Source organism: Amblyomma mixtum, chromosome 2 (genome assembly GCF_055824585.1).
Source record: "Amblyomma mixtum isolate Tamu chromosome 2, ASM5582458v1, whole genome shotgun sequence".
NCBI lineage: Eukaryota > Metazoa > Arthropoda > Arachnida > Ixodida > Ixodidae > Amblyomma > Amblyomma mixtum.
Window position 1 is genome coordinate 263,672,638 of NC_143013.1, and position 12,352 is coordinate 263,684,989.

General features: G+C 48.6%; 1 protein-coding gene across 1 annotated transcript in view; it reads left to right on the forward strand.

Annotated features, from left to right (window-relative positions):
• The window catches only part of LOC149363849 (phospholipid-transporting ATPase ABCA3-like), a 53,180-nt gene extending 43,396 nt beyond the window's left edge, over window positions 1–9,784 (forward strand). The window contains exons 16-20 of the mRNA XM_089568614.1: window positions 632–874; window positions 2,191–2,378; window positions 5,479–5,652; window positions 6,727–6,949; window positions 8,548–9,784. Of these exons, the coding sequence (XP_089424740.1) occupies window positions 632–874; window positions 2,191–2,378; window positions 5,479–5,652; window positions 6,727–6,949; window positions 8,548–8,826 (1,107 nt within the window). The 3' untranslated portion in view covers window positions 8,827–9,784. The remainder of the gene's footprint in view (window positions 1–631; window positions 875–2,190; window positions 2,379–5,478; window positions 5,653–6,726; window positions 6,950–8,547) is intronic.
• Window positions 9,785–12,352: the final 2,568 nt, after the last annotated feature.

Consider the following 12,352-nt stretch of genomic DNA (forward strand, 5'->3'; position numbering starts at 1 on the left):
GGGTCATAGGGTGGCCACCTGGACCACCCTTCCCTGGCCGGTTTTTCCCTCACAACGCCACCGCCGCCGACAACGACGACACCGAATCTTCAGCGGAATGGGAGCCTAACGCTATCGAGTCATAACCTTGAGGCGACGTTTCAGTGTCCCCTGAAGTTGTCTTTCTATGAACTTTAAGTATGTGACACTGGAATGGAAGTTTGAATTTGTTTCCCCAGCTGTACATTACTTTCCAATAGTCTTCACCAATGGCGGTGGACTGTACCGCTACCGGTACGCTGGTCTTTGCAAGCCGTCTTCAGAGAGTGAGGGCGAGTGTTTGCTCGTGCATTGCTATGTAAGCGAAGTGTCAAAACACCTGTGTGCTTTGCGTTGTCTGCACACATTCAAGAACCTAGGTGGTCGAAACGAATCAAGCCTTACACTGCGACGTCTTTCTCTATATCCTTTCATCTGCTCGCTTATCCCTTTCCCCACGACGCGGTTCAGACCATGAGAGCAAAAACAAAATGGCCTCTCAACCCAAAGCCTTCTCTGCATCCCCAAAGATTTTAAGTATAGATTCCCAAGATTATAAGGGCACTAAGCAAAAGAAACCGACGGATGGAGTATGCGGGATCGGGTGACGCAGGAGGCTCCGGCCGACAGCCCGCGACAAGTCCGGGGCCTTCTGGCCAGCGAGCTGCGCCTCAACACCGGGCGCCGCGCCATGGGTCCGCTCTCGTTCCACGTGGACCAGGGCGAGGTGTTCGGCATCATTGGCATGGCGCAGTCTGGCCGCTCCTCCCTGCTGGCGGCGCTCGCCGGGGAAAAGCTCCTCACCGGAGGCCAACTGCTCCTCAACGGGGCCTCGTCAGACTCCAACAGACTGGAGGTTGGCCCACACCAAAATATTGCATCCAGGATAAGCTGCTTCTGAGCAGTGCTATGAGCAATGCTAAGCCAAAAAGCGATAAGGAAGTACAAACTGCGACACTTAGCGCTTGCGACAAACGATTAGTCCAAGCGGAGACTAGATGCGCTTGTGATCCTTTAGCGGTTAGTCTTTGAGGGAGAGATGGTTGGTATTTACGAAATAATGGTTGTGCCAAGGCACTTACTTTCGTTGAATTAACAACTGTGCTGTTAGTCCTTTCTGGAATTATACCACTATGTATTTAAATCTCATTAATGATGTCCATACAGTACTTGATGTCCATGATGTCCATACAGTACCTCTTTACTGATGACAATAGCAGCAATAAAAAATCTGTCCAATGTGTTTTAGCGAGGCCTACACGGGGGAGTTGATTTCAGTTAGGAAGAAGTTATTAATTAGCGTCTGCCGTCATTAGCGGCGAACACCATATCGCTTCGAGTTGCCGATTTATTCAGCCTGGCAATACCATCTGCTAACCGTCCTGGTTAGCTTAGTATAGAGCGACTTGCCTGGATAAGCGGTGGTACTGTGTTCGATCTCCGCAGCTTTCTAATTCTTCCAACACCAGAGGGATTACAATGAAACTTTGGAGAGCTATCTTTGGTCTGCTAGTCGCCCTTGCGCTGTCTGCGACTGTACGTAGAACTACGACGCCGTCGAAATCCGCGGCTGTGGGCTGCCCTGGCAATGCAGTTGCATGCAAGCTACCCCTGCGTGTCTCAATGGTGCTCGGCAATCTCGGCACCGGGCAAGTGAAATGCAATTAAATCTGATCTTTTCGTTTTTGCAATTTCAAGGGGGAATAACATTCGTTTGCATACTCCAACATCATTCATTTTGCACTGGTATCATTAACGCGCGAGGAATCTCTTTAACCACAATAATCAGCAGTAAAAAAATTAAGAAAACAACGTCGCAGGACCGCTTTAACACCGGAAGGAAGTCACTGTTGTCGAGTCCTGGGTAGTCCGCAAAGGTAAACGATCGGCATTCTGGTTAGAGCAGAGCAAATTACAGGATGATGATAAAAGAAGTAGGCAGAAAAGCGCTGTAGTCATGTTCGCTACTTTGCAGTCGTCCTCTATTATTCGCGCTGCTGTAATCAGTATGATCAACTTTCTGTACGGTTAAAATATCAGCAGTAGGTACCAAGTTTTATTCATGGTGATACGTGCAACGCAGCAGTCACTCCGTGTGTGTCAGACGTTCGCTTCCGGCAAAGGTCCTCGGAACGCCCTGCGTCACGCTCTTCCTCCGCTTTGGCGTTGCAGTACCAGCGGCAGATCGGCTACTGCCCCAGGGAGAACCCGGTGATCACGCGGCTCAACAGCCACGAGATGCTGCAGCTGATCGCGCGGCTCCGTGGCCTCCCCAACAACGAGATCGAGCAGGAGGTGTCCTTTATCGAGAGCAAAGTGGGCCTACGGGACGTCCTTCACGAGACCATCGACAACCTGAAGTACGTAGTGAATTAATACATGCGTACGCTGTGGGGTTTGAAATAGGGGGTAAAAATTGCGAGGACACATTGGCAACTAAAGTGTTGAGAAGGGAAAGCCGGGGACACTATGCCGTGACGACTTCCGGTGGATGTGACGTCACACCGTTCCCGTGGCTATATCGATACCCAAATTATACATCGCTTGGGGATCTTAAGTGTTAATTATGCTTAATTACACATTTTATCATCTAATTTGACACAAATCCGACGTTTTTCCGACCATTCTGTGACAATTTTCGCTATGCCGTGACGACTTCGGTTGGATTTGACATCACACCGTCCCCGTGGCTATATCGATGTCCGCTCTATTTCGGCGCAAATTCGACATTTTTATCTATGATTAATTAACTAATTAATCTACAGTCATCAAACGTGGCTTCTAGGTTCATTTTTTCTTCCTCTCTCTCAAGCAGTCATTAGTTTTCTTCGATCTTTTTTAGTTCCCGAGTTAAACGCGTGTGACACGCTTTGTTAACGGACGACAGTATGAGCCATTGAAGGCTTCCGCCTTAATATTGCTCAACCGTGGCTGACAGTTCAAAATTACCGATCCCACCCCGTGATCGCGAGCACCACCGAGCGCACGGCAACTACGGCGGGCCTTTCACCCTGTGGGCCACGCAGGGTTCCCTTGCAGACATTGAGGCTAACCTGCAGGAGGCGGCGACCATAGTGGACCGTTATGCTCGCCGCTGCGGCCTCCAATGCTCCACCCAAAAGTCTGAATTTGTGCACATACGCCCCTCACCAAAGTGCACATCCAAAATTTCATTGTCTCTCGAGACAGGTCCAATCCCTGAAAATATCGAAGTCCGGGTACTGGGGCTTTTTATACATCAAGACAGACGGTCAGAAACAACATTGGCCAAACTCCGTCAGGTGGGGGACCAGGTGGGCCGCTTGGTCCGCCGGGTTTCTAACAAGCGCGGGGGGTTACGATGTAAGGACGCCTTGCGGCTGGCGCATGCATTTGTAACCAGTCGAATCCTATATTCGACTCCATACCTCCACCTGCGGAAGCAAGACGAGGATTCACTCGAAGTCATCCTCCGCAAAATTATTAAGCGGGCTCTAGGCCTCCCCGTGACCACCTCGAACAAGCGCCTCCTGGGGCTAGGCATGGTGAACACATTTCGGGAGCTCCGGGAAGCCCACTTGACTAACCAATACACACGTCTCTCGAATACATCGTCGGGTCTCCGCCTCCTTGCCCGACTACACATCCAACACACCACTCTCATGAGGTGCGCGTACGTATTCCATCCCAGTGGAGATGCGCCCTCCACGTGCGCCCTCTTCCCGCGAACATGAATCGTGAGGACCATAATGGCCGGCGCCTGGCGCGGGCGGAAGCCCTGGCCCGCCACTATGGATCGAAACCCGGCGTATTCTACGTGGATGCCTCAGGCCCCCACCATGGGGGATGGTACATAGCCGCAGTCGTCCACCAATCCAAAACAGTGAACGGCCTTACTTTCCGAGCCCGTGACATAACACACGCGGAGGAGGTCGCCATTGCGTTGGCTGCATCTGATTCCAATTCAAAAACAATTATTTCCGACTCGCGAGGGGCATGTCGGAACGTCGAGCAGGGCTGGGTACCGTATCTAGCCTACCGCATTCTTCAAAACAGCGTCTACACCGGTGACCCCGCGCACCGGCGTATCGTTTGGGCTCCCGCTCACATGGGCCTTGAGGGAAATGAGGCAGCTGACGCCGCCGCCCGCGCGCTCTCTCACCGGACATTCCCCTCCGACCCTGACGATCAGGAACTCGAATTTATTCCAGCTTACACCTTCAAAGACATCGTTTTACTCTATCAATCTGGCCATGGTCTTTATCCCCGCCCGTGTAAAGGTCTGTCAAAGGCGGAGGAGCGGCTTCTGCTCCGCCTGTATACTAATACTTTGCTGTGCCCGGCACCTCTGAAACACTTCGACCCTTTTTCCTCGGGCAGCTGTCCGCACTGTGCGGAGAAGTCTTCGGACATCTACCACATGGTGTGGGCCTGCCCCTCCAACCCTGCTATCCCCTCTCACCCCAACCCCACCCGGGAGGACTGGGAGGCGACCCTGCTCGGCTGCTCTGACCTGCAGGCCCAACGGGCCTTGGTCGCGCGAGCCTGGGCGGCGGCCGATGCCACTGGGGTCCCGAACTAGGGACCTCCACCTAGTATTTGTAAGGGCTGGCCCCCTCTGGGTCAGCTCATGCATAACCTCCTGTATTACACCTGTACATAAATGTTTTCCACCACCACCACCACCTTTCTGTGGTAACAAAGGAACGACGACAGTGAGTGGAACCGAAAGGGATTTATTACTACAACGACAATAAAGCCGGCTAGCAACAAAATACGCAAAGGAATCGAGGTCGAGCGACTCACCAGCAAGGTTACGAGCGCATGTATGCGGACTCTAGGGCCTCGGAGAAACTCGGAGCCTGGACGGGACGAGCTCCCGGGAAAATGTTCCCACGAGGCCTCGTCTCGCAGGGCGCATAGCGGAGCGCCGCGCTGAAACGTCTGCGTGCGACGAGTTCCCGAGATGAAGTGTGTGTCTCGAGCGCGCGAAATCACGCTGTCCGTAGCACTCGTGTCGCTGTGACGCAGGCGCCCTCCCTTGCTAGTTAAGGTAACTAGAAAGGAAGAAAGGACGACACGGCGGAGAAACGAACCCACAGGGACGGAGAGGAGCGAGCCCCCATCACTGTGCTTATGGTGACACTCCATCAACTTCCATTTCCCATTGCATGTCTTTTCCATATCAGCACCAGGTGTTGCAGCCAAAGTCTGCATTGTCATCTATCTGACCTCCCATTTAAGTGGATCATGACGCCCTTAACAGCTGACGCTTAAACTCCTTTCCCGTTACGTGAATGCTCCTAAACCCCTTATATATAAACGATATAACGGACTCCATTTGGAAGAATGCGCTTGTGACACCATACAAACTGTACTTGCCATGTACGGTACACCTGCATCTAAATTTCACTCATCCTTGAGGATCCGTCCGTGCTTGTTGACAATAGGCTGCGCCACAATAGACGTCGTTACTTGCAGGCCGTGCGACAAGCGCAAGTTGTCCGTTGGGCTGGCCCTGGTCGGAAACCCCAAGCTGGTCATCCTCAACGAGTCCACACGCGAAGTGGATCCGGCGTCTCGTCGCCGCCTTTTCCGCTGCATCGAAAAAATCCACACCGCCAACCAGTCAAGCATGGTCTTCACATCTCATTGGTATTTATTTGAATATGGCAGTTGCGAATGTTTGGGGGAATAGCCCTTTACAGGCATGTACCATGCCTTTGCTTGGTGGCAGTTGGAGGAGAAATATAGAAATGAGTTCAGGAGACAGGCGAGGCGCTGTTATTGTCATAACCGCACTGTCATGACAGGCACGATGGGTGTGGGCGGGGTAAGGGGCTGAAAAGGGTCTGAAGAAAAAAGCATCTGTATAAAGATTAGACCCTATCTACCCTGCGCGTGGGTATAGCCATATCAAATTTTGTTGAGTGAATGGTGGCGCAACATACCGAGCGCCTGTGCATTGCACGCCTATACCTCTTTCTTCACGACACCTACAAAGCTCACCACAAGGCCCATGTATCAAAATTCGGCATACTGATTAGTCCAAAAAGCAGTGGCGATGGTAGCGGTAGCACCACTTGTGACATTCAGATGAACCGTTCAGGGCTGCCGAAAATGTGGTTAGGTAGAGACAAAAATTCGGCGGCACCACTAACAGATGCCAACCTCAGAGTCGGCGTGCCGTCGTCTTTTACCCTCCAGAAATTGAGCCCACCCCTAGCGGAAAAAAATGTATGATGCAATAACCTCGTGCGGTTTTCCATACAAATGTCATTCATTTTTGCAAAATCACACATTTGTCATGCAAATGCAATTAATTCTTGCAAAATCATATATTTGTCATACAAATATTGTACAATATTAGACAAATTGTACGACATTGTATGGCGAAGCTTGTATGAGGTTTGCATCGTACAACTTTTTTGAGTAGGGATGTCATGACAACAATCTTCTCCTCCCTTGCCTTAGTAAGGGTACAACTTAGAAAGATCAACAACCCGGCGCCCTCTTAAAACTACGTGACGTTTTCATCTAGTGAAGTACACACTGAAACAGGAAGAGCCGGATTTATTTCTTCCGTACACGTCGCCTTTGAACAAGTCCTTCTCCGACTTGAGCATTTCGGTCACAACTTCATTCCTCGCATTTTAAATCCCGGTTTTTAAGGAGAAAAAAAGTGCGATGCTTCCGTGATGAAACAACACTCATTACTCTGTTGTGCAGCCTGCGAGAGTGCGACTCCTTCTGCGACCGGGTTGGCGTGCTGTCCGGCGGCGAGTTCCAGGTGATCGGCGAGACGAGTCTGATGAAGGAAGGCTGCCAGCAGCGCTTCACCGCCACCGTACGCCTCACCCTGGACCAGGTGAAGGAGGGAGACTTCTTCAAGACCGTCAACCGCGCCATGAAGGACAAGTTTCCTTCCTCACTCATCTCGGACATCCGCATGGTAAGTTCCGCGCTTTGCACACCTAACTTAACCTGACCTAACCTAACCTAACAAATCATAACCTAACCTAACCTAACCTAACCTATCCTAACATAATCTAAGATAACATAGCCTAACCTAACCTAACCTAGCCTAACATAACATAGCCTAACCTAACCTAACATAACATAACCTAGTCTAACCTAACCTAACCTAACCTAACCTAACCTAACCTAACCTAACCTAACCTAACCTAGACTGCGGGGCAACGCAACACCTTGAGGCTGCATGTCGTTCTGTAGTCGACAAAACGCTTGTACTCTGTGCCTGCCTGAAATGCATGAGTGGTGTTGGGAAAATCTTTTCCCCCTTTTGTTCTCGATGCAGCCATCGAATGTCGAAAATAGATGCTAAAAACAAGCGCCATACACAGTGGTCTTGTTCCGCCAGCATGGTGCACTGACATCGCACAGTACACGGGCCTCTAGAATTTCGTCTCCATCGAAATTCGACCGCCGCGGCCAAGATCGAACCCGCGTCTTTGGGGTCAGCAGCCGAGCGCCATAACCACTGAGCCACCGTGGCGGCTACAATTTGTTGTAGTTAGCCTTGCTTATTACAACCAATCGAAGCCGCCGCGGTGGCTCAGTGGTTATGGTTAGCTTTGCTTAATAAGAGTGATTTATAGTAACATGACTCAGGTGGCTCACAGTGTAATACAGAATTCAAACGAAAGCGAGATCAAGAAATCATTCTGATAAAAAGCAGGGGAGGGGGGGGGGGGGGGGGAGGAACGCCAGTACAGAAAAAAATGGGCTGGAGACAAGAAAGTAGCGGCGAACAGATAAAAGATACGGAGTCCTGTACGGGTTTGGTCCATTTTGAATTTGCAATTCCTGTGCGTATAATCTACAGCTTCGTCCTCCACGGAGGCTTGCTTGCCCAACACTTCGTTGTGCTTTCGCACATCAGCCTGGCTTTATGGGCGCCTTATGGGCTCTCAGCTGGCCGTAAATTTCAGCTGCAAAGAGAAATTCTAGATGCATTTCTTTGGGTCTGTGCTGAAAAGTGACCAATGTCCACGTTCCAGTAAATTCTTGACAGGGTTCGAGACAAAATAAGGCAGACAGAACCAGCAGGCAGCGATTTGTAAACTGAGAGTGACTCGATTTTTAGAGTGGGCCCTTGATTGGGCGCTGGCTGCAGCCTTGCTGGGATCAGGTGCTCGAAGAACCTGCTGAAACAGCTCAGGACAATTAATTACATCGCTGGTTATTCTGACATCAAAAAGTACAGCGCGCATCCCTCAATGGACAAGGTAGCAGATAAGAAGCCAGAAAGGAAAAGCCTACAAGTGCCAGTCCCTGTGGGACTAACTGCAGTCTCAAACAATTCGTCCCTAAAAGAGCAACCATTACTCCCTTTGAAGAGGTGAAGGGACATCAGGAAGTTGGTCTGCTGACGGATTAAGTGTTAGTTACGAAAACCGAGTCCTGCAATTAATACCTTTTAACAAGTTTTGCCTTCTCTAGGATAGAGCATAGAAAACCCTTGCCCATAGTGAATACACGCCTTATCGTTATAAGCGGTCCTTACTTTGGTCTTGAACTTTCACGCAGGACATGCTGCAGTACACCGTGAAGGACGCGGACATCCCATGGAGCGACGTGTTTGAGCGCATGGAAGACATAAAGGAGCAGCTCGACCTCGAAGACTACGTGGTGTGCGAGGCCTCTCTGGCCGACGTCTTCCTCGGCTTCTCGCATGAGCGCAAGGTGGTCGACTTCAGCGGCGCCGAGGTGCGCGTCTACTCCATGGCCGAGCCGTGCGAAATTATCCGCACGGTTCCTGGCACGCCCACGATGATGGGCGAAGGAAGTGGTATGGTGAATAATTGACGATATTCTGCAAACGCCGACATCCCTCCCTATCTTCAGAACCTAAAGCTTGCCGCTTCGCCATACTCTCTTCACACTTATCGGTCCTTTAACTGAAAACAGCTTAATTTATCCAACTTATTTTGCCCGTTCTTCCAGTTATAACGAACTAACCTAAATCTAATCAGAACAATCGCTTCTACTCTATATTATTTCCAGCACTAAATTCCTCATACTCCTTCTACTAGCACTAGTACTACGTGACTGTGTATTGAGCTTCCTTTGCAAAAGCTTCACGATTGCAAGTTGCGAATACTCAATGCCGCAGCCAAAGATGTTTATTCTTAGACGCCAGTTTTTGGCAGGTTTTTCTCGTTTTTCTAAGCATGTGTAAATGATCTTTTTCTTTATTTTCATACCTTTCTCGGTACGTCCGTTTTTCGGATTCAGCTTACGTATTCGTTAATGTGATTAGGCTGTTTATATTGCGCCAATGCGGCGTCATGTAATTTCACCACTTACACATTCTGGGTCGCTTTTGCAAGTCAAGACATGAGGCGCTGTTCCCGGTCTCGACTATGAACTAACCTAAAAGCTGTTTTTATGTTTTCACGTTGTTTTTCTGGCCAGTAACCGAGCAGACTCCACAGGCGCAGAGGTGCGCCAGATGTAGTGGTGCCAAGTCGATTTTCAATTCTACTATAGTTCTGAAATGAACGTATTTCACGTCTGCTGTGAGCTGCGCTCAGTGATGCCTTCTAGCATTTGTGTGGACGCGAATGACTCCTCTGTCCCGTTGTCTACGAAAACTTTTTGCGCATCGACGACGGCATCACAACGGACCAATCGGACTATTTTTGATATGTGTGTCTCTTTACCTGAGTACTTTTGGTTTGCTTTATGTTGTCGCGAGCTCGACTCGGAAACAGCGATGTAGTCCGTGACCTGACTCTGCATTAAATGTTTTTTTCTGCTTGAATATGACTTCTTTGTTTTTGTTTCTAATGCATAAACGGTCGTGCGCTGTGCGATGTCAGCGCACGTTAAAGAATCCCAGGTGGTCTAAATCAAATCCGAGCCCTCCACTACGGCGTCCCTCAAACCCTGGGTCGCTTGGAGACATCAAACCCCGCATACCAATCCAATCTTCAATGCGCGGAAGCGCCCGTACAAGGTCTGTCCGCTGTTTCCCTCGGCATGATTCATACGGCCAGGGGCTTTATGGCGACTCAGGCTACAGTGTAGCTGTACGGCGTACAGACGATATTTCGCGTCATATCTGCCCTTCCGCCTTTGAACGCAAAACCACACTGCCCCCAGCGATGATTGGGGCTGGGCACGGTACTTACCTTCGATGCCGATACCTTGTACCCTACATCCCTTTACCAATACTCTCGAAATTTTTTTTCCGACACCGATACAAGGTACAGAATTGTATTTCTGAGAATCGAAAATGAATCGGAAATGATTTCCAATACATATACTCGGCACTGTATCGTCGATACTTCAATACATTGAAATCGCCATTACTATAATAAAGCTTGTAATATGATTAGCTTATTGGTGTATTTGATATAGACCACTGTTTTTGAAAGTGTTTAAACGAATCCGGTCGCACGGATAACTTCAAGCTCCGCTTTGGCGGAGCTGGATTCATTAGAACTTCAGCATTGGACTGAAGCCATAGGGACGTCGAAATGATCACTCCCATTAGAAGTCTGTAGCAAAATTGTTTTTTTAAGCTAACGTGCTCAATGTGTCTGTGAGCACTTAACTACATACGAATAAACTTGAAACTTTTTCTGTTGTTTTTTGTTTGTTACTGCAGTATTTACCGGGTTGCCTGTGCATTTGCCCAGGGATAAAAGATGCAAGATCCTTGCGCTTGGTAAAACCGAACAATTATTTCTCTGTCACTATAATTAACTGACGTTTTATGTTGAACATTCTGTGTTAAAGCAATAAAGAAAACAATAACATGGGTGAGTTATTATTGGGGCAGAACATAGCTTGGTAATCTCTTATTTAGATATTGTATGTATTACGTAACAGGATTTGCTCAAACCACCGGTTTGAAAGAGCGCCTCGATGTAGCCGTGCTATAACGGAAACCAATTAAAGTTTCTGCATATAGCAGCAGCCAAGCACGTTGCCGTGTTGAATTTTATGAAGGTGCCTTTTACCAACGGATAAGCCCCGTTGACTCGAGGACTCCAGAGGTAAGTTAAAATCACTAGCACCTCTTGAGAACTATGGCTTGTTACATCGCTTGCTTCTCAAAGGAAACGATTGCGTCGGCTGATACATCTGACGGTGGCAGCGCTGGTGACCCCACTGACCCGAGCGTGGATGAGTGCGTAAAATTTATCATGGTGACAAATTAAACAACAAATGCATTGCAAGCTCCTGAGCATGACTACGAAAGTCGTTCATTGCTGTCCGAAAGATATAGTATTGAAGACGCGTGTATCTTTCTTGTAGTGCCCTCAAGTGAACCCGCAACGACCGCAACAGTGGGGATGAAGGGATGTTTTTTCTCTACAACGGTATGCCTGTCTCCTCGTCCCTTTTGTCACCGGGTGTGCAGAAGCGTAAGGTGTACGTCGTCCATCTTCCAAACAACGAACGTTCGTTAGGAAGGATTACTGACCGGGCCACAGGCATTGACATTGTCTCTTAGTGATTGTGCTCCATCCATTCTTTTTTTCAGTGCACTACCACCTAGCGAGCGCCGCTGACCCAAAGTCTGACTCACAGCACCCTCAAAATTTTTCGCTTTTTTTTGTATCAGTATTGTTGGTCAAATGTTTTAGGGAAATCCCCCAAGGTGGAGTAGATTTGTAGTAAGAGTGATTACTCCCGTACTACAAATCTCTAGTATCGTTAAAATACATGACACACTAATAATGTGTTTTTGATTCTGATTTTCTGATACTTTCATTTTTTATTGGCAACCGATACCTAATACCGATACACAAAATGTATAGAAAGATATAGTATTGAAGACGCGTGTATCCTTCTTGTAGTGCCCTCAAGTGAACTTAATATACAAATAAGAACTGGCCTGTTTGGTCAGATGTAAAAGTCAGATGTAAGAGTCAGATGTAAAAGTCAGATGTAAGAGTCAGATGTAAATAAGTACAAAAAAAAGACAGCGTGCAATAAAGGCGGATCTAAAGAAATGTGTGTGATGCGTCGTGTCATGCAAAGCGGAATGAATGTTTAGTACTATGCACTTCCTTCGGATCAGCCTACTGATCGCCTGTCAGTTTTTTGTGATGGTGCAGGGGAACACCAACGTGTAGCACTTTTGTCTCGGCCACCTTGTGCAGGCAAGAGAATTACACAACTCGGGAAGTACGGTGACTGAATACTTGCGTCCTTTTGTAAAAGACACTCCACAGAGACAAGCACCTCTTTCTCTCAAATAGCAAAAGCTCTCAACTGGAGTTCATGAAAATGCGGTGCACTTGGCACTGACTTCACTCTGTTTCACTCATTTTATGGCTTTCTGTGTCTAGCAAGCTGCTTGCATTTTTCTTTCAAG